The 19,787-nt window shown below is 60.8% G+C and overlaps 1 protein-coding gene across 2 annotated transcripts in view; it reads left to right on the top strand.

The window, feature by feature from the left end:
• ZNF423 (zinc finger protein 423) overlaps window positions 1-19,787 on the top strand; it is a 252,049-nt gene that overhangs the window by 213,445 nt on the left and 18,817 nt on the right. For both annotated transcript variants that reach the window (XM_090260364.1, XM_090260365.1), the window contains 2 exons: window positions 15,686-15,817; window positions 17,317-17,432. In XM_090260364.1, the coding sequence (XP_090116490.1) occupies window positions 15,686-15,817; window positions 17,317-17,432 (248 nt within the window). The remainder of the gene's footprint in view (window positions 1-15,685; window positions 15,818-17,316; window positions 17,433-19,787) is intronic.

The following is a 19,787-nucleotide window of genomic DNA, read 5'->3' as shown; positions in this document are numbered from 1 at the left end:
GGAAATGGGCGGCGGACGGGGTCAGGCCTGGGTGAGCGTCATGGCGGTGTTAACACACTGGCGGCTGGCAGGGCTTGCATTCTCGCCGCCCGTCGTAATCAGCATTTTCCTGCCGAGATTCAGAGGGGTCAGCCACGCGGAGCGCGGCGGGCGTGTGACCCGAGTGTGGAGCCGGCCCTCGGAGCCCCGCTTCCCGCCGGTCTACAGCCCTGGGCAGCCCTTCCGCCGCTGGGCCAGCGGGGCACGGGCGCAGCGGGCGGCGGAGCGGGGCTGTCCTTGGCGGGGAGCTGCCGGGTCCTCGCCGCCCCGTTTCCCCGGGGGGCGCCGGCACCGAGCCTTCTGTGTGCCTCTCCCAAGGACAGGGCATATTTCTTCCCAACCCCCCGAAGACCCAGCCGGCACTGGAGGGCTTCATCATTATGCAAATGAGCGGGATTGGATCTGCTCCCGCGGAGGACTCCGGGGGCGGCAGAAGGACGGAGTGAGCCTCGGATTAGGCCGTCCGCGGGCGCGGGCGGGGGGAGGGTGGGCACGGAGACCGGGCTGGGGCCGGTGATTTGCCTCCCCTGGGGAGGCTGCCGGCAGTGGGGGGCTGGGGACAGGTGCGGGGCGGGGAGGGGGGCAGCGGGCGCTGGCGCCCTGCGCGGCCGCCGAGGATGGGGCTGGAGGAAGACGTTCTTGCTGGATCCACTCTTTGTGTATTGAGCCCTTTATGATTCATCAGTAAGTAAATATCAGCTGAGGGGTGATTTGTTTCTAACAAGCTTATAAAATACGGGCGTCATTTGTGGGCTTAGTGGAGTGCTGATCATAAACACTCCCCCATGCCCACTCCTCTGTCAAATTAGCGTTCAAAACACAAATACCGCCGTCCCTCTCGGTATCGCGGTTCACTTAGCGCGGCCTCGCTGTTTCGCGGGAGTTTTAAAAATATTATATTTAATTATTTATCGCGGATTTTTCGCTCTATCGCGGAATTTTGCGGTACTGTCTACGTATGTTGTTATAGTGACATAGGTTTAAGAGTGTAGAATATGTTTAAGAACATAAGTGGTGTTTATAAAAGTGGAAAAGGCTAATAAGGGGCTGAGAATGGTTTATAAGTGTGTGGGAAGGGCTTATAAAGCCTTAAAATATATATAAATACTAAAACAAACATAAGGTTCCTACTTTGCGGATTTTCACCTATCGCAGGGGCGGGGGAGGTCTAGAACGCAATACGCGCGATGAGTGAGGGATCCCTGTATTGGGTCTTCACGCCAGGGTTTTCATGCAGGAGCATTCCAAACTCGGAGGCCAGAGGGGCAGAGGGGTGGCCCCCGGCTGGGCTCTCCCAGGGCAGGGGCTCCAGGCCCTGGGCAACCAGCTGCTCCCCCTGCCTCTGTCCTTGCCAAGTTTCCTCGGACCCAGCTCCTCCGGCCCCCAGAGCCTGTCCTCTCCAATCTCACGGAGGACAGATCTGGGCTGGCTGCATGTGGCCCAAGGAGCCTCTGGGGCTGCCACCTCCCTGGGGCCGGGCCCAGTGTTGACCCAGGCAGAGAGGCCGGGCTGCCAAGGATGTCTGAGCGGTTGTTGGCCGCCACGCACCCACCCCCTCCTCTCTGCCCACCTCCCCACATCTCCTGGCTCCATCAGTCACATCAGGGGTGTCCCCTCCTCTGTGGGGCGCAAGCCTCAACACATCCGATGCCCCGTGTGGGGTGTGGGGTGACACACGCCTCCCCAGAGCACCTCTCAGCCACGCGGAAGAGCTGGCGCTGGCCAGAGCCCGGCAGGTGCGCCCCACGCTCCTCAAATGCCTATGCGTCTGGGGCGCAGAGAGGTGGCGTGCCAGGTCACACAGGGGCACTGCCCAGACTCGGAAAGTGGCAGGTGATGGAACTGGGTGTGGGCAGATCTCCCTCACGGAGGTGGGGGCCCAGGGGGACCCGGGGCGGTGGGAAGCTGAGCGGGGGCATGGTGCTGCTGCGCAGGGCCGCCCACGGGAAGGAGCGCAGACCGCGGGCTGGTGGGGCCGTGCCGGTCTCTGGGCCAAGCACCTCGCCGCACAGACGGGGACACCACGCCAGAGAGGGATCGCTGTCCTTGCCTCCGTTGTCTTCCTCATTAATCAGTGGATTAAAATTGTAAATTCAAAAGCTTTCCTGTTTTTGAAAATTATATTTTATTGATTATGCTATTATAGTTGCCCTGATTCTATTTTATTACAAAAAGCTATCCTTGCTTATTACAGAAAAATCGAAAACGCTGCCAAGCAAACCCAAGAAAAGCATCTTCTGTCATCCAGAGAGGACCCTCTGAGCCTCGGTGTGTGTGTCGGGGGGAGTTTTTTCAATACCCATGCACACAAATGTAATCAAACAAACACACTCCTTTTTAAAAAATCTCAAACAGGGTTGAACTGAGTAGCTGGTTTTGTTTATTTCCACTTATTTGTGTGTACAGTGGGAGAAGACTAGAATAAAGTAATACACTGTCCCTTCAGAGAAGGTGTTTGTTGCTGGCCCCGAGGGCTGGGGACGGGCGACACACTGCTTGTCCTCAGGCCCCTTCCGTCCAGCACGTGTTCAGTGCCCATTGTGTGCCGGGCACCGTACCAGGCTGTGGGGGTGAGAGGGCGGACAGGTGCGCGTGCGCAGAGGCAGGAAGGGTAGTGCTCGGCGCAGACAGCAGGGGTCCCCTCGGGGCTGGACGTGAGGGTGGGTGGGCCGGACGTGTCCCTGCAAGGGAGAAAGTGTGAGTGCTGTTGGGTGGGGGCCTGGAGGGCATTCCCGGGCAGGGCCCAGCCCGTGAGGAGGCATGGAGGTGTTCTCTGTCCTGAGCTGGGCAGAAGGCCACCTGGTTCCCTAGTTTCATGCTGGACCTTGGTCCCACCAACAGGACTACAGGATGCCTGCTTTCCTCAGATCTGGGTCAGGAGCAGGGAGCTGTCCAGACAGAGGCTGGGCCAGAGCCAAGCAGCGCCCCTGCCCAGGGAAGTCATGGTTGGGGACACACACGCTCTTGATTCTGTGATCAGAATTCAAGATACTGTCTAGAATCTAGCTTCTGGGTTTTAGGCGATGGTTGGGGTCGGGCCCTCATGTGTTCAGAGTGTGAGTAAGGCATGCAGTGAAGGCAGACAAATCAGCTGGCCTGGGGTTTTGCCCCTGGAATCTGAGGTTAACTGAGGCCAGCATTCTGGTGGGGATGGAGGTCACAGGACCGCTGGGTCCAGCATGCTGGGGTGACTGCGGACCCAGAGCTCATGGCTGAGCCTGAGCACCGGGGACAGCACAGAGCAGGGGACAGGCTGCTAAATGCTCGCGCGGAGTGTAAGTCCATAACCCTCCAACGGGCAGCGCTGGCCACGCGCCTCGCGCTTGCTGGCCCCGTTAGAAACACCAGACAAGACCAAGAACTGTACATTTTTTAGTTTTGCTCTCAGAATGTGTTAACCAGGACCATTAAGGCGGAAGTGACAGATCGCCAAGTCAGCTCAAGCCGAGAGAAGGGTGTTTTTGAAAGACACACGCTGATTTCACATCATTACGGTAGCTTTGGGTGTCGCCGCAACCAGTGACTTGAAAGCTGGTGTAGGACTTCGTTTGGAAGATCATGGTTGGAAGGACGGAGGCGAAGCTCTAAGAACCGCTGAACAAAGGCACTGAATCAGGAGGCAGCAAGCAATGAGAGCGAGGAGGCAGGAGGGCTGGCTGTGGCTGGGAGATAGGGAGCCACAGCAGGTGCTTGAGGGAGGGCGTGACATGATGGCCTGGAGGCTGGGGAGGACCATGCAGCAGGTGCTGGGTGGACCACAGAGAGAGTGATCAGAGCAGATGGGATGGGGGTGGCCAGGAAGGTGGAGAGCTAAGGGTGAACTCCCAGGTGCTGGGTGCCGTTTTCCACGAAGGTATTAGGAAGCTGTCTTTTCCAATAAGAAAAAAAGGTAAAATGCCAGCCAGAGCCGCGCTGAGGGGCGTTTTCCCACCGTGCTGTGGAGCGAGGGCCATTATCCTGGGTGCCTGGACTGTGAACTGCTGGCATCCATCCCATCAGTGCTAAGGTTCGCTGTTCTGCTCTCTGCACCAGCTCCGAGGCTGGAGGGCAGCCTGGGGGTGGCGTCCACCCCCGCTTCCCAGCCTCTCAGCATTTAGTGTGCCTCCCCAGCCTGGCCCAGGCTGCCTGTCCCCTCTTCCTCCTGGGGACCGGGCGGCAGGGCTGTCTGTGCTGGCCCGTGGGGCGGTGGGAGCAGACTGCAGGCCCCGCCAGGCAGGGGAGGCAGGGCGAGGTGTGGACAGGGCTGGCCTCTGTGAGCTGGGCTGCGGGGTCTCTGCCACCTAGAGACCCCATTCTAGTATCTGGGCGCTTGGGGGATTTCGTAGGCCTGGGAGTCCCCGCCCTGGTCTGATGAAGGAAGGGGGGAAGCAGGTAGCGTTGTGCCCGCTCTCGAGGAGGTGGTGTTTGGGTGGTGGTGGGTGGCGTGGGGCAGAAGGGACAGCGTGCAGCTCTGAGCTCCGCTCTCTCCTGTGACTTTTCAGCTGCCCTGAAGCACCTGCTCGCCGGGCACCAGCTCCATGCCGGTGTCCGGCTGGAACCAACTGACAGTGTGAGGATGTATCATGGGTTTGAACGCGTTCCTTTAGTCCATGCTGCATTTAAGCTTCCGGTTTCAGCCTCAGTGTCCGTGTCACTCGGGTCCCAGCGAACACCCAGTTCTCTGAGCCGTAGCTGCGGACGCAGCACGCGGAAACGGCACAAATCCGAGCGTTCAGTCCGCGTCCCTCCCAAGCCACGGGGCGGAGCCTGTTTCGAGGCTGGAACGCCTCTCTCGGCCCTGCCCGCCAGCGGGCACCCATCGCGATGTTTCTCAGGGACTCGTGGGGAGCCGGGGCCACGGGTTGCTCCGTGGCTATCGGTCCAGAGTTACCCCGTTATTTGCATCACACCCTTCGGAGAAACTTGATTACTCTTGGACGGCTCTGCCGCCGCCTTATTCTTACTGGCCCTGGGCAAAGCAGCCACATAATGACCAGAGCAGAGGTTTAAGATGAAGGTCACCTCCGAGCAGCGTCCCACATGGGACACGAATGGTAACAGGCAGAAGAGACGAGGCCTTCTGGACTCCATTTCGAAACACAGACCGCACCTCAGTAACGGTCTCTCATGGGCCTGCCGTGTGCCACACGCTGTAGTAGGTCCTGATGCCGGTGTTGAACGGGCCCGGGCGCCGAGGCCCTGCCCTTGACCTTGTGCCGCGATGGAAGCATCCACGCTGCGCACACCGGTCCGGTAACTGCTGACACGCGGCTGTTGAGCACTTGCAGTGTGGACCTGAGTTTTTACTTCATGTAACTAAATGATTTAGATCAAATTAGCCACACGGGGCTAGTAAGGACCCTTCCGGACAGGGCAGATCTTCCCATAGAAGTCGGTCATTATTTTCTAGTCTCGTCACTGACTTTGGCCCAGGGAGCTGCCGAGAGGCGGGGCTGCCCAGGGTCCAGTTAGCGTGGTCCGAGAGAAGACGTGGCGAGGGGCCGTTCTGAGGCTGGACGCTGGACCTCTCTGCTTTAAGCATTAGGAACCACGGGGACGATCCTATGTCTGCCTGGATGGAAAACTGAGAAATGGTGCTCCCTGCCTCTCCGCGGGCACCCTGGGTGTGTGCATGGGGGTCACTGTCTGCTTGTTGATACATCATTTGTTGATACATCGCTGTGGTTCGTTTTTAAAAAATGGTCTGGGCGGGGGTGGGGGGCACGATAGCAGCCGCAGAGAGAAACCCTGTGTAGTGGAAGCAGGGGTCATTCATGCGTCTCTGGCAGCGTTGGTGACAATAAGGGGTTTGCAGCCTGCCTGTCACGTTAATTGTATGTTATTAGAGGCCATTAATCTGAGGATTATTAGCGTGATGGATTTTTCCAGCAGTTGCTTCGTCGTGAAAGACTTGACTCTGAAGATCCGTGACCTCCGTCAGTAGGCGCCGAGTGTGTTAAGGACTGAGGGTGGATCAGCTCCCTGTTTTCACTGAGTGCGTCCCAGGGAACGTAGAGGAATCTCCGCTTGCAGAGGGCCCCGGTCTTTTGCAGGTAGGAGGGGACGTGTGCAGGGAGGCGGTCGGACATCTTCAGGAGGATATTTCAAGTCCCCAGAGTCTCAAGTTGTAGGAGTTTGGAGGCAGAGAAGTCCTAAAATCTTTAGAACCCGCAGGAGCTCTCTCCTGGGCTCTCCGTGAAGGGTCCGTCTGCTTGATCTGATTATTCACTCCATCCGTCCCCCTCTTCTTCCATTAAAGGAGCTGAGATGGGCCGCCCCCATCTCTCGGGGACGTGTCCAGGGCCACGTTGGTGATTTCTCTTTTGCCAATGACAGCTAGTATCCACGTTCCGAATGTCACAAGTGCTCAGTTTGCTGAGGGGCCCACGACTAGAAGTTGGGAAGGAGGGCCTCTGCAAAGGTGGTGCATTTCCTCATTACCCGTCAGGGGCACTGGCACCTCGGGGGGGCTTCCCCAGCAGGGTGCCTTCAGGCCAAGCGGCAGAAGGAATCCCCTCCGTCTGGTCCCATGCAGCGGGGCCAGCCTCTGCTTGAGGTTCTTAGAGCCCTGCAGCCCCGCCGGGAGAAAGGCCCGGGCCGGCACATGAGCCTGAGAGCCATGCCCTTGTCTCACGCCCCGCCCTTGACCTCCACGGAGGTCCCACTGAGTTCTAAAGAGTGGAACAAGGAGACCAACAAAGAAAAGAAGTGGAACTTTGGTCGTGGGAACATGAGAGGAGCCAGAGGAGGGGGCTGTTGCCACCCACAGTTGGACAAAAGGGTTTGAAAGCTGGACACGAGTGACAGGGGCACTTGCAGGGGGACGTGACAGAGACCAAGGCCCTGCACTGCGTATAAGGCTCCTTAAACACTCCCGGGTGGATTCCACTGCCCCGTGGGCCCACAGGGACTTGTGCACACTATTCACGAGGCCTTTCCCACGGAATTTCAGGGTGCGGTCATGTCCAAGGCCACAGGAACAGTCAAAGTGACAGCAGCACTGTGACCAGGTCCTTTCACCTTGCTCTCGCTTGCTGTGCTCAACAGCCCGGTGAGGGGTGACTTTCTCCCCACTTCACAGACAAGGAGACAGGCCTGGGGGGACCATGCTTCTCCCAGTGTCATGCTGTGGGTCCGAGGGGGGCCCGGAGCGTGCTCCAGCCGCAGAGGTCTCAGCCGTGGCTTTCCTCCCTGCCCCGAAGCTCCTCGTCTTGTTGGAACGGGGCGAGCGGGGGCGGGGGGCAGCCAGCGAGCTGTCCTGTTTGCTGTGATGGGAGATCTCAAGGGGACTTTACCCAGAATCGTCCTCAAGCTGAACTGACCCCTAGCTAAGATCCATCTGACGGGGCTCCCGGGACCAGTCCGTCAGTGGGACCATCTGGAGTCTTCTGATTTGAGTTTCAGAGGCGAGAGCGAGCAGAGTACTTGGGACTTAGGACAGAGCGTCCTGGAGACTGGCCTTGGCCAGATGGCCCATCCTGCCGTGGGAAGCCTGGGGCGAGTGTGGGAGGGACTGAGCCAGCCAGGCCTCCCCAGGGGGGCAACGCGGAGGGCGGGCCTGCTGTTGTCCCCCTCAGCCTTCCGTCCCCGAGCCCCATCGACACCCCCCCAGACGTGGGGAGCAATGCCCTGGTCTTGGAATAGGACGGTGGCGGGGGAGAGGCCTGCCCACCCTGGAAGAAAGCCAGGCCGCCTCGTGATTGGGCCAGGCTGCGGGACGGGCCGGGCGCCGGGCAGAGGAGAGATCTCAGGCCCCACGCCTTTCACTGGCTGTGGATGGCAACAGGGCTGGGCCCCTGGCAACAGTGAATGAGGGGTGGCGGTGGGGGTGGGGAACCATTTCCACACCAGGACACAGCTACACTGCTGAGGTGGGGGGCAGGGGGTTCCGGCCGTCCCTTCCTCCTGCCACCCGGCCCGGTGGTCTCTGCTCAGACCTGCAGCGGGCAGCACCGTGGTTACAGGGGTTGGTGGCGGTGGGTACTTGGCTAAATAAGTATAAAGAGTTTTCTTTCTGATATGTGACCGGATTATTTTCCAGTTGATTTCAAGTCTTGGCCCCAAGTGGCCCACAGATCAAAAAAAGATAAGGGTCAGTTACAAGGTTGAGCTCATTCTCCATCGCCATGGCAACTGACCTCCGGCAACCCTCGGAGGACTACACCCAGCTCCCCAGGTGACGTTTTTACTGTCCCCGCCGTCCAGCCCAAGCCTTTCAAGACTCAGACCGCCTAATTGTCGGGCCTCTGTGTCCGAGAGGCTCCAGTCCCGCGGTGGGGGCCCATGCAGGCTGCCAGAGCTCATTTATAAGCCTCTGTAAAACCCGGGGGGCCTGCGATGGGTCCTTCCTGGCCAGAGAGGCCTGGGAAGGTGGCCTGCGGCAGGGGGTGGGGCAGAGGGCTGTGCCCTCCCCCAGGATCAATGAGGAAAGTGGGGGCGCCCTCGTGGGGCGTTGCCTTCAAGCGATGCTGAGAGTTCGTGACTGCGGGAGGCTACCACACCGTGGCATTGGGGAGACGTCTGGGATAGTGGGGGTGCCCCCCAGGCCACCCCCCCGGAGTCTCCAGCAGCCCCCCAGAGACCCCCACACCATCTCATCCCACTCAGGATAACAGGAAAGTGCTTTCCTCTGTTAACTGGTTTCTCCATCTTCGGGAGAGTGGACAAGTAGCGACTTCAGAAAATGTTCGCCCCTGTGGGGACCCGTAACCGTGCAGCCTTGGTGAATGCGTGTGAAGGCTCTGAACACACAGCTTCGTGACAACAGGGTGCCAGCCAGATCGGCGTCCCCAGGAGCACTTTAGAGAGCTCAGCGCCCCGCAAACTTGATTGCACGCCCAAGTCACTGGGGTGCTTCCTCGCCCTGCAGGTCCAGGGTGCAGCTTGAGAGTCAGCATCTCTCACCAGTGCCCAGGCGATGGTGCCAGGGCTGTGGTCTGGGCACCACATTCTGGGGGCTGTGGGCATGGGGGGCCCCGAGATCCGCCCTAGCCCTGCCCCTGCTCCCCGGCTCCCGCCTGGCCACTGGTGCAGGACTCCCCCAGGGACCGCATTTTCTCCCGTGTCCCTTGTCACCTCCAAGCCCAAATGTCATCCGCCTGGTGCATTTCCTGGTGGAATTTGATCACAAATGAATAGATAAGCAGCCTGATCTGGCTGCCCGGACGTGATGAGCGGCCCTCTTCTCTCTCTGCCCAAAGGTCTTTGTTCCTCAGAACAAAGGGCAGAGCCCCCCCGGCCGCACATCGGCCCACGGTTCTAGTTCCTGTCCTGTACCTGTTTTGTGGTTGACTGTTGGGAGGCATCAGAGGGGTCCTCTTCCAGGGTCCCCTCTTACCTCTGCACTTGCTGGGCGACCGCCGGGCCCTGGGTGACATCTCCCTGGCCTCCACAGCTTCCGTGTGTGTCAGAGCCTGAGCCCTGGACCGCAGGGGCCTGTCTGACCTGAGGTTTGGGTGGGTGGCCGTGGGCTCAGGCCCTGGAGCTGTGAAACTCAAGTGTGACGTTTGTTACCTGAGCTGGTAACAGGGAGGCAGCCTTCCCACACAGCCTCCCTCCACGACAGTCCGTTGCAGGGACCGCGCCGCGGTGGCCCGGGCTGCCTTCTCCCCTCGCCCGGGAAAGGCCCCGGCCCTCCCGGCCCCAGGAGACGGTGCTGGCATGTGGTCCTCTCTGCCCTTCTCCCCCGCCATTTTTGGACAATCTAGGTGACTAAGGAGCAGAGGGCGGCTTGCTGGGTCGCAGGTCTCTCCTGCCCTCTCTCCTGTCTGTCTGTTGAGGGAGACCCTCCACACCTGTGCTCTTGCAGCTGCCCAAGGGGGCAAGTCCAGTGAGTCAGCGGCCGCTGATGTCCGGTCACCGGCAGGCCCCTGTCCCGGCACCCTGTGTTCCAAGCATTGCACTAAGCGCTTCAGGCAAATCGCTCATGTACTGTTTGTTGGGTGCCTACTACGTCCTGTTCCAGGGACTCTGGCAACACAGCAACGAGCAGAACAGTTCTTGTGGAGCGTGTGTGTGCACATGTGAGTGTGTAAAAAAGAGAGAGAGTTGGTTGCAAGTCTCCTTGGAGCAGGCAGGTGAATGAAGTGAAGGGAGGAGGAGGAAGGTCTAGGGGAAGAGCACTGCAGTGAGAGCTGGTGTCCCGTGGCAGAGCAGCCAGCTCACAGAAACCATTGAGGCTCAGAGAGGGCCATCGACTTACCCGAGTACACACAGCAAGTGAGTGATGGAACCCACGTGTTCCTGGCTCTAACGTTTGTGTCTTAATTGCTGCTCCCTGAATGGAGGAGGTGACTTTGGCCCCTGTCAACACAGGTGGTTGTCACTGGTTCTCTGCTGGGGAGAGGGAGGTGTTATGCATTAGTGACATCACTCGCAGGCTGGCAAGGCCCGTGGGTGCTGTGGTGGCTGGTCACTGGGAGCATTCGAGCTCAGGAACAATGCCGTGCCCACCCCCTCCCTCCCAGGCAGCAAATTATGGCCTCCGAGTGTGTGCCCGGGCCTGCCTTTGACGTCAGCGGGGCCCACCTGAGCCTCCCCTTCAGGGTTCTGATAATCAGCTCTCTCCCCTCCTGGCTCCCCCCAAGACCCGTATGGAAATAAGTATGTGTCTGCCAGGGATCAAATGCTTTCGGAGACAAAAGTCGGCACTGAGGACGTCGCAGGGAGCCATCATCTCGGCACGGTGCTGTCCCACAAAGGCCTCTGCTCGTCTTTTGGGCTGATGTGCTTTCAGCCTGAAAGGTTCCAGCAGGCTGACTTGGTTTTAAGCAAAAGCGCATCCTATTATTTTTTTTGAGAAATGAAGTGTAAAATTAACACTTATTATTCTTGAGCAGAGTTAACACAGAGAGACAGACAGACTCTGGGATTTTCATGCTTGCTAGGTTGTTTCTTTGGCAGTTTGCAGGTTTTTAGTTTTATTTTTTAGAAATCATAATACATCAATAGATGTATCCCAGAGCCAGCCCAGACCTCTGGGGCCTGGGAGGCAAGATGGACCCAGGGAGCTAGAGAAATCTGCATTTCACTTTGCAAATGAGCTGGGCTGCCTAATTCACTTGAGTTGTGTGGGTCCTTCTTAAGGATGCCTGCCATGTGCTGTGAGAAAAAAGAAAAAAGGAACAGAGAGGAAGTGATCCTGTGCCCTAACTCACAGAGGGGCCTGCGGCCCCCAGGCAGCGTTGGCGTTACGCCCCAAGGGTCCCCGAGTGCTGTGTGATCTTAGAGGCTTCAGGAAGGTTATTCTCTGAGGGTGCGCTGGCCTCGGACCCTGTCACTTGGGGCAGAATGAGAAGCAGTCAGCACAGGCGGGGTGGCAGTGATGATGGTGGAGGCGAAGTCTAGCCACACCCAGGGTCTGGCTCACCTGGGTCGCAGGTACCGCACTCTAACTAGGGCAGCCCCCCCCTTTTCCCCGGGTGGTTTTATGGGCAGAGGTGCATATAACAGACACCCCAGGAAGCACCTCCAACCCCCTCTGCTGGGGCAGGGCCTCACTTTTCATCAGAAAGATTTGCAAATCAGAAGGTCTGGCCTGGAAGGGGAGCGAGCCCCAGGTCTGTGGGGACCCCTCAGGCATTAGTATTTGCACCTCACTCTGACGTTTTGCTGGTTTTATTTTCCCTCGTCTCCCCAGGTTTAACACCTGAGCGGGGGGAGGAAGAGAGGGGCCAGCGGCACTGAACGGGGTTGTCTGGCGGGCCCTTGATCTAATTAGCCTGGAACCTCGTCCCCACCGCGGCCGCAGCCCCGGCCGCCTGACTGTGCACACGTTTATGAATGTGGGTGCAGGGCGTCGCTGCGTCTGTGAATCAGGGGGACCCGCTGGTGAGCGACGCGGCACTCGGAGAACGGAAGGCGGCTGTCGGCCCTGATTCCTCCGGTTTATAAGTCGCAGGCTCTGCCTTTGTCCCTGCGCGGCTGTGCGTGAGAGGAGCGCGTGTCCGTCCACAGCCCCGCGGGTGAAGGCCCTGCTCGGTGGAGCGCCATCAGTCCTCCTGCGCCATCTCAGCCTGGGCAGGGGGCTCCAGCGGGCAGGGGACGGGGCCCCGCTTGGGGCGTCTCTCCTGTGTGGGTATCTCTGAGCCTCTCCTGCGGACCGAGGCGGGACTTGGTGTTTCGGGGGCCTGAGAAGGAGAAGACAGCACCTGTATCCAGAGCCTCATTGCCAGGGTCAGAGAGACTTGGAGGACATGGTCAGATGAATCCGGGTTGCTCTGCCCAGCCAGGGGCGGCCGTGTGTGCTGGCACAGTCCAGGGAGGCTGCCTGGAGGTGGTGTGAGGGTGGGCTTCACAGGGATAGGGAGGGCTTCCGCGCACCAGCCCCAGTGGGCTGTGCTAACTCAGCCCGTGGTCTGGTTCTCCGGACCTGTATTTTCTTCTCCAGAAATGTGGTTTTCCCAGCAAGCAGGGCTAACTCTGAGATCCAGCTTGTGTTATGAACTTACGTTATACACGGCCATAGAAACCTCCATACGGCTGTCCTTTTTCACACACCCTCTGCCTCATCAGTGTCCCAGAGGTGCGGACGTTCTAATGGGGAGGCCGCACGTAAGGTGCTGTCTCTTGTTCATTCATTCATTCATTCATTCGTTCGCTCCTTGAACCCGTACTCCACCAGGCGCCGAGAAGCATTGTTTGCGGGGCAGGGGGTGTGTTGGGGGCCTCTGAGGCAGCCCCCACACTGGAGGCCACCTCTAATTATGATGACAGGCTCCCCGCGGGCAGTGGGGAATGTGCGTGGGGCCTGTGCGGCAAGCATGCTGCGCCCGCCCTGCGTCCCTCAACTTGTCAACCAGCTCCTTTTCCGCCGGCATCAGCGGCAGAGCTGCTGGAATCTCTGCCGGGTGCATGTGGCCTAGTTGCCGGGGCTCCAGGGGCGCGACAAACACCCGGTAGATTCCAGCCAGTGGGCTATGTGGGGCAGGCCCGCCAGCACACGCACGTGTGTGCGCGCCTCTGCGGCCGGGCGCCTGGGGCGGGGGCCGGCGGCCGCGCCCGGGGTGGGTGGGGGAACACCTGCTGTCTCTGCCAGCCCCTGCCAGGGCCTGGGGACCCGGGGACTGGCCAGGAGCCTCAGCCCATCTGCGTTTGTGTCTTGCCACTGGCAGCGCCCTCTGCTACCTCGTTCTTGCCTTGGAGGGCAAATCAGAGCACCTGGCGCCTTTGGTGACGCTGGTTCCCTGGGGGAGCCCGAGGGGGGCTGTGTCCTTGGCTGTCCCAGATTATGTTCTCACTGATCCCAGCGTCCCTGGCAACAGACACTCGGAGCCCTTGCCGTGTGTGCCGGATGGTCCGACCCCCTTTTCTGCTTCTTCGTTATTAATATTATTCACTTACTTCTCACAGCGACTATACGAGGGAGGCTATTGGGGGGGAGGTGATGTTTCCAAAAACAGACTTCGTTGTGTTCCAGCAGGTTTAGGTTTACGATCAAATGGGGAGGAGGAAGCCGCCGAGGGTTCCCTTACAGCCCCCGCGCTCGCGTGCACGACCTCCCTCGCGGTCCGCGTCACTCACCGCAGCGGCGATTTCTGTCGTTGGCAAAGGCAAGCCAACAGTGACACATCATCGTCACCTGGAGTCCGTAGTCTGCCGCGGGGCTGTACCTCCTGTAGGCCTGGACACACGTGTGAGGGCGTGCACCCACCGTTCCAGCTCACAGAACCGTCTTACTGCCCCAAGCCTCGTTCGTGCTCCGCTGCGCCCACCCCACCCCACCGGCCCGGCAGCCGCTGGTCTTTCCCTCGTCCCTGTCCTCCCACCTCTCCCAGAACGCCACCTCGTTGGAATCGTCCAGCACACAGCCTTTCCAGACAGGCTTCTCTCCCTTAGGGACAGGCATTTAAGCGTCCTCCCCGTCTGCTCGCGGCCTGACAGCGCACGTCTCTTTAGCACTGAATGATATTCCAGCGTCTGGATGGCACACAGTTGACTTATTTATTCACCTGCTAAAGGCCATCTCTGTGGCGTCCAAGGCCTGGCAGTTAGGAGTGCGTTTGCTGACCACTTCTGCGTGCGGGCATATTTTGTGGACACACATTTTCAGCTCATTCGGGTAAATACACGGAGCGTGGTCACTGGATTGTGTGGTACGAGGACGTTTAGTTCTGTGAGAAGCTGCCTTCCAACGTGGCGGCGCCGTCTGCACCCAGCAGCAGGGTGGGGGGCTCCCGTTGCTCCCCGCCCTCACCAGCACATGGCGCCTGCGTTCCGGGTGTGGCCACGCTGACAGGTGGGCAGTGGTGAGGAAGGCTGTTCATGCGTATTTTAGAAAGAAGAAAACTGAGGCGCAGAGAGGTTACGTAAGTTGCCGAGATCACGCAGTAAGTGGCAAAGCCGGGTTCCAACCCTGGACGATGTGATGATAAGCCGGTGTGATTCTCTGCCACCCCCTACTGACCACTGGGCAACTCCAGCCACCGGTGCCAGCCCTTCCATCCTCTCACAGCCCCGTGAGGCGGGGACTCCGGGGGCCCTTATTTACCAGCAAGTACGGACGCTCAGGCCACACAGTCGGGAGGCGTCAGGACTTGAACTCTGCTATGCTAATTCCAGGTGGCAACACGAGACCGCGGCCCCGACGCGGGGGTGACTGCTGGTGCCCAGGGCCCGCAGTCTTCCCTGGGAGCCTTTGAGTGACCATCTGATGTCACAGCAGCTCCCAGGTGGGAAGATGGAGCCATGTTCTGATCTGGAAGCAGTGCCCAGTGTCTGGGAGCCCCTGGGTGGGCCATCTGTAAAAACAAAGGTTAAAAAGAACACTTGATTGTTTTTTGTGATGCCTTCCAGCGGCCGCAGGCCCTTTGCAGTGGGCATCCCGGTGTCCCTCTGACCGCACACCCGCCCTGCCCCCACCCCACCCGGGCTCACATCAGGACCTCTGCTCTGCCTCTCGCCTGGACGCTCCCCGTGTTCTCATAGCACCTCCTGACACTGTCACGTGTTGATCATCTTTATTTAGTATCTGTTTTCCTAGAACGGGGAGAGCATATTGTCTGTCTTGTTTGCCCCAGAATCCCCAGCTCAGAGTGCCTGGCACATAGTACATGTGTTCTTGTGGATTCTTTTAAAGTCCTGGTTGGACTCCCTCCTCCGCGCAGACCCCATCCCGGGCCCCTGTCTGGGACACAGTCATGAGGTCAGGCTCCTGGACGTGGCCTGACACACTGGTCGCTGGACCAGCAGGACAGATCACAGACAAGGACGCGTCCACGGCCAGTTACATGGGGCTGACCCCCCGGGGTCTGTAAGCCTGGGGCGGGTTGGACCATCTGGGGCTGCGACGGGTCTCGGCACCGCGGCCCCCACCAGCCCTGGTTCTGGGGATGCAGGGGCCATGGGCCTGGGTCTGCAGGGGCCATGGGTCTCGGTCTGTGGGAGTGTGTGAGCCATGGGCCTATGGCTGCGGGGCTGCGGGGGGAGCCATGGGCCTGGGTCTATGGGAGTGGGGGAGCCATAGGCCTGGGTCTATGGGAGTTGGGGGGCCATGGGTCTGGGTCTGCGGGGGCCGTGGGCCTGGGTCTGCAGGGCTGCGGGGGGGCCATGGGCCTTGGGCTGCGGGGCTGCGGGGGGGCCATGGGCCTTGGTCTGCGGGGCTGCGGGGCTGCGGGGGCTGCAGCCAGGGCCGTGCGGGCAGGGCGCTGACTGTCGCGGTCCCTTGCAGAGGAAGGCATCAACCACGAGTGTAAGCTGTGCAACCAGATGTTCGACTCGCCGGCCAAGCTGCTCTGCCACCTCATTGAGCACAGCTTCGAGGGCATGGGCGGCACCTTCAAATGCCCCGTGTGCTTCACAGGTAAGGGGCCCGGCGGGGGGCGCGGGGCGGGAGGGGAAGGGCGCCGGGGCCCTGCCCTTGAGTCGCTGGACCTCGGCGTGTGCTCCTGGGGAGGCCCAGCCCCACTGCCCCACCTGCCTCCTGCAGACCTAAAGGGTGTCCGCCCCCTGCCCTCTGGCCTCTCCCGGAGGCACGTGGGGTGACTTCCTCTCTGGTCCCCCCCCAACTCCTACACTCAGCTGCTGCGAGCCCCTGGCTGACCCAGCCTCGCCCTCCACCTTGGTGGCGTGGGCCCCAGGCTTGTCCCCACGAGCCTCCGGCTTGGCCCAGAACCCCTGAGCGCTCCCTTCACACCCCTCCTGGCGCCCCGCTGCCCTGGCCCATCCCAGCCCGTGTTTGTCCCTCTGTGCTCTGGGCTGGGGGTCACGGGCAGCTCTGCCGGCCAAGCCCTCGGCCCTGGACTGGCTGCCAGCCCAGGCAGGCGGCTGTCCCAGCCCAAGGCCAGTCTCAGGGCCCGTGCCGGCCCCCTCTTGCTGCCCAGATGGCAGCTGGTGGGCGCGGGGGAGCCCGGCCTTCCCCTGCCACCCCCAGCATCTGCCGTCTGCCACGGCAGGAAGCCTGCCCTGGGGAGGGGCCCAGTGGGAGGCGAGTCTCTGAAGTGCTCCCCTCCCAGACGCACAGCTGCTTTGGAGCCGCCCCCGGTGTGCCCTGGGCCTGGGCTCCTGCCCCCGGGGCTGAGACCCGCTCGGGGACAGGCCTGAGGAAGGGGCTCTGCTGCGGAGCTTGCTGCACACTCACCCCCCGCAGGGTCTTCTCCCGTGGGTCTCAGGAGTCCCCACCCGTCCGTTGTCGTCCCATTCTGTGGGCCGGGTGGCACCGCTCCCGGGGGCCCAGCGGCTGAGCCTGCTGATCCAGGACCCAGGCCCGGTGCGGGGACCCGAGGACGCGGACGGCGCCCTCAGCAACGAGCATGCGATGCGCGTTTCCTGAGCACCTTCTTGTACCAGACGCTGCGCTGAGCTCATATTATTCAATTCTTGGCTCTGCCACCTGCCAGCAGTGGGACCTAGGACCAGTCCCTTCATGTTCCCAGCGCCTCGGTTTTCTCTTCTGTAAAATGGGGACAGTGACAGGGCCAGCCTTGCAGGCCTGCTGATTCAAGGAGGCACTTGGCGGAGGGTGGTATGCATGGCGCTAATGATGTGCCAGGCCATCGTTGAAACATTTTCAAGTTAACCCATGTGATCTTCCCAGCCACCCAGGGACTGATAGGTCCCCATTTTTCAGAAGACGACATGAAGCCCAGAGAGGTTAAGTGACTTGCCTAGGGTGGCCTAGCCCGTAGGTGGCAGAGCTTAGCCTCACTGGCTCGAGTCCCCTCTGCTCCCGGGAGCCCGCTGGCTGGCCAGCTGTGTCCATGCTTGGTGGCCCCGGCCTGTGAGTGGTGCAGGGCAGCCCTCCGGGGGTCAGGGCTGGTGTCCCCGGCGCCCCGCCCTGACGCCATGTGTGTCTGTCCCCAGTCTTCGTCCAGGCCAGCAAGCTGCAGCAGCACATCTTCGCAGTGCACGGCCAGGAGGACAAGATCTACGACTGCTCACAGTGCCCGCAGAAGTTCTTCTTCCAGACCGAGCTGCAGGTCAGCGCCCGCGTCCGCCACGCACGCCCCTGCTGCGCTCGCCGGGGGCAGGGGAGGCCGGCACGGAGGGTCTCGGTGCAGCCAGGGCGGCGGGGTCTTGTACTCAGCACAGCCCCAGCTGGAAGAGCACCGGGCGGCGGGACCTGGCTTGTGGGTCCGGAGCCTGCGGTGCCCCCTGTCTGGCTGGTGTGCGGGGCCTCTGCTGCCCCTGCATTTTCAGGGGGGCTGGAGTCAGGCCGCTGAGCCTGGAGTGGGATCCAAAGGCTCGTGTTCGTGGTGTTTCTGTGGCAAGTACCTCCCTTCGTGGGGACCCTGTTTCCCCCTGAGGTTGTACAGTGACATTCGATGGAGCTTTGGGTGTGGGGCTGGCGGCCCCTGTGGCTTGCATAGCTGAGTCCTGGGGCTCTCTGTGGCCAGGACCTTAGAGCCCCCATCTGTGCCCAGAAAAGCCAGAAACGTAAAGGCAGCAGACCGCGGGTCAGGTCCCAACTCGGAGGAAGGGACGCCCATCAGGGGTCCAGAGATGTGGACCCCAGACAGAGCACAATGGCCTTGGCCAGCTTCTCAGACCCCCACCCAGGGCCTGCGGTAGCTGTGAGGGCCCTTGTGAATGGAGGGGCTGCGGTGAAGCCGCCCTTGGCACCTTCGGCCACTCTCCTCGACGTCCGAATACCAAGGTCTGTGTCCAGGTGAAACCACCTTGTCACCCAATGGTGTTTGCAAGGAATTCTGGTAACTCTGGAGAGGTTACTCACCCACCCAGGAGCAGACCCATGCCCAGACAGCACACACATACACTGTGCGTGGGCCGTAGCATCCCACATACCTACACGCACATGCTCAGAGTGTTTTCAAAGGTGATGTGTCACACACCCGGAAGAACGCCACTCACGCAGCGGAACACCCCACCCCACAGAGAAGGGGCGCACGGCACCCACGGCCTGAGAGAGCTCTTTTCAGCAGGGTCCAGCTGAGGTTTTGCTGCAGTAACGAGCATCCTCTAGGTGGGTTTCTTCAAGTGACAGAGATTTGGGTTGCTCCTGTTTTATATCCAGGCAGTTTGCCAGGGTGGGACTCCTTCGGTGACCTGGGCCCAGGGAGGTCCATCTCCTATCTTGTCACCTGGTCACCAAGACAGGGAGAAGGGCGGTGGGGCATTGCGCACCAGCTCTAAGCTGCCGCTGGGAAGTGACGTCCACCTCCATGCCTCACGTTGTCTCGGCCAGAGCAGGGCGCGCGGCTGCGCCCTGTTTCAAAGGGGGAGGAAGGTCATGCCGCCCTCTGCTAGAAGGAGGGGAGAGCTGGCTTTTGTCAACACCCCACCGGCCCGCAGGGTGCGCCTGCCCACGAGGAAACTGCCCTGCCCGCCCACCCACCACGCTGCCCCTGCGCTCAGCAGCCCGCCCACCCTCCCGAGCGCAGCTGAGATCATCGCAGCCAGAGCCGGGTCAGAGGGTCTGCGGGGGGGCAGCTGTGGGGTTTCTTGTGGGGCTGAAGGGGCACAGCTGTGTGGCCTGTTGCTGGGTGACCCCTGTCCTGGGCCACAGCCACCTCAGAGCCAGGCCTGAGCCATCCTGTCTGCACAGCCAGGGGCAGCCGTCACCCGGGGGAGATGACCGGCCCATGGAGTGGGGGGACTGGGGGGTTCACTGTCTGGGGTCAAGGTCCCATTCCCCACCGGCCGTTTGCTGGAAGGCAGCCCCTCTGAGTCCTGTTTGTACGTCTTCCTTTCGCTCACACAGCCGTCGGCTCGTCACAGCATGGGACAGACCCAGGCCCAGAGTGGGGCTGCCACTTCCAAATGGCCACCAGCCAGGCAGTGGCCCCTCCCTGGGCCCATTGACCCAAAACTGAGTTTGTGCCTCTGTGCTGGGGACAGGGAGGGGCCCACTAGCTGCCCCCCATGTCATGTGACCAAAGGGGTCATAGTGTCAGTGCCTGATTGGCAGGTCGTCCAGGGAGCCTCCTTGCTTGCGCGCCAGCTGTGCGTGGCCTCACCCACCTCCCACCTGCCTTACCTGCCTGGCCCAGCTACCAAAATAGGCCCCGGGTCCCCAGACACCTGGAGCTTTTTATAGCCCAACACGACAGGCCCCCTCTAAACCCAGTGGTGCGCATAAGCTGTGATTTACTTAAACCTGGGATCTACATTGTCCCGGACACCAGGAGCGGGGCCTGCTGTCCTTGGGGGCTCTCGGGTCTGTCCCAGACACGTTTCCCAGTCCCTTTGCCCTAGCTTTGCTGGCACCTCCGCACCACGGGCCCAGCCCACCACACGGAGCTTTGGGAGCTGCAGCTGCCCCCCGATCTGGCTTCACCCACACACCCCTGGGAGTCAGTGGGTTCCTGGGTCAC

The sequence above is a fragment of the Furipterus horrens genome, unplaced genomic scaffold (genome assembly GCF_987537825.1).
Source record: "Furipterus horrens unplaced genomic scaffold, mFurHor1.1.pri manual_scaffold_13, whole genome shotgun sequence".
In the NCBI taxonomy this organism is placed as follows: Eukaryota; Metazoa; Chordata; class Mammalia; order Chiroptera; family Furipteridae; genus Furipterus; species Furipterus horrens.
This window is presented reverse-complemented; position numbering and strand designations above follow the sequence as displayed.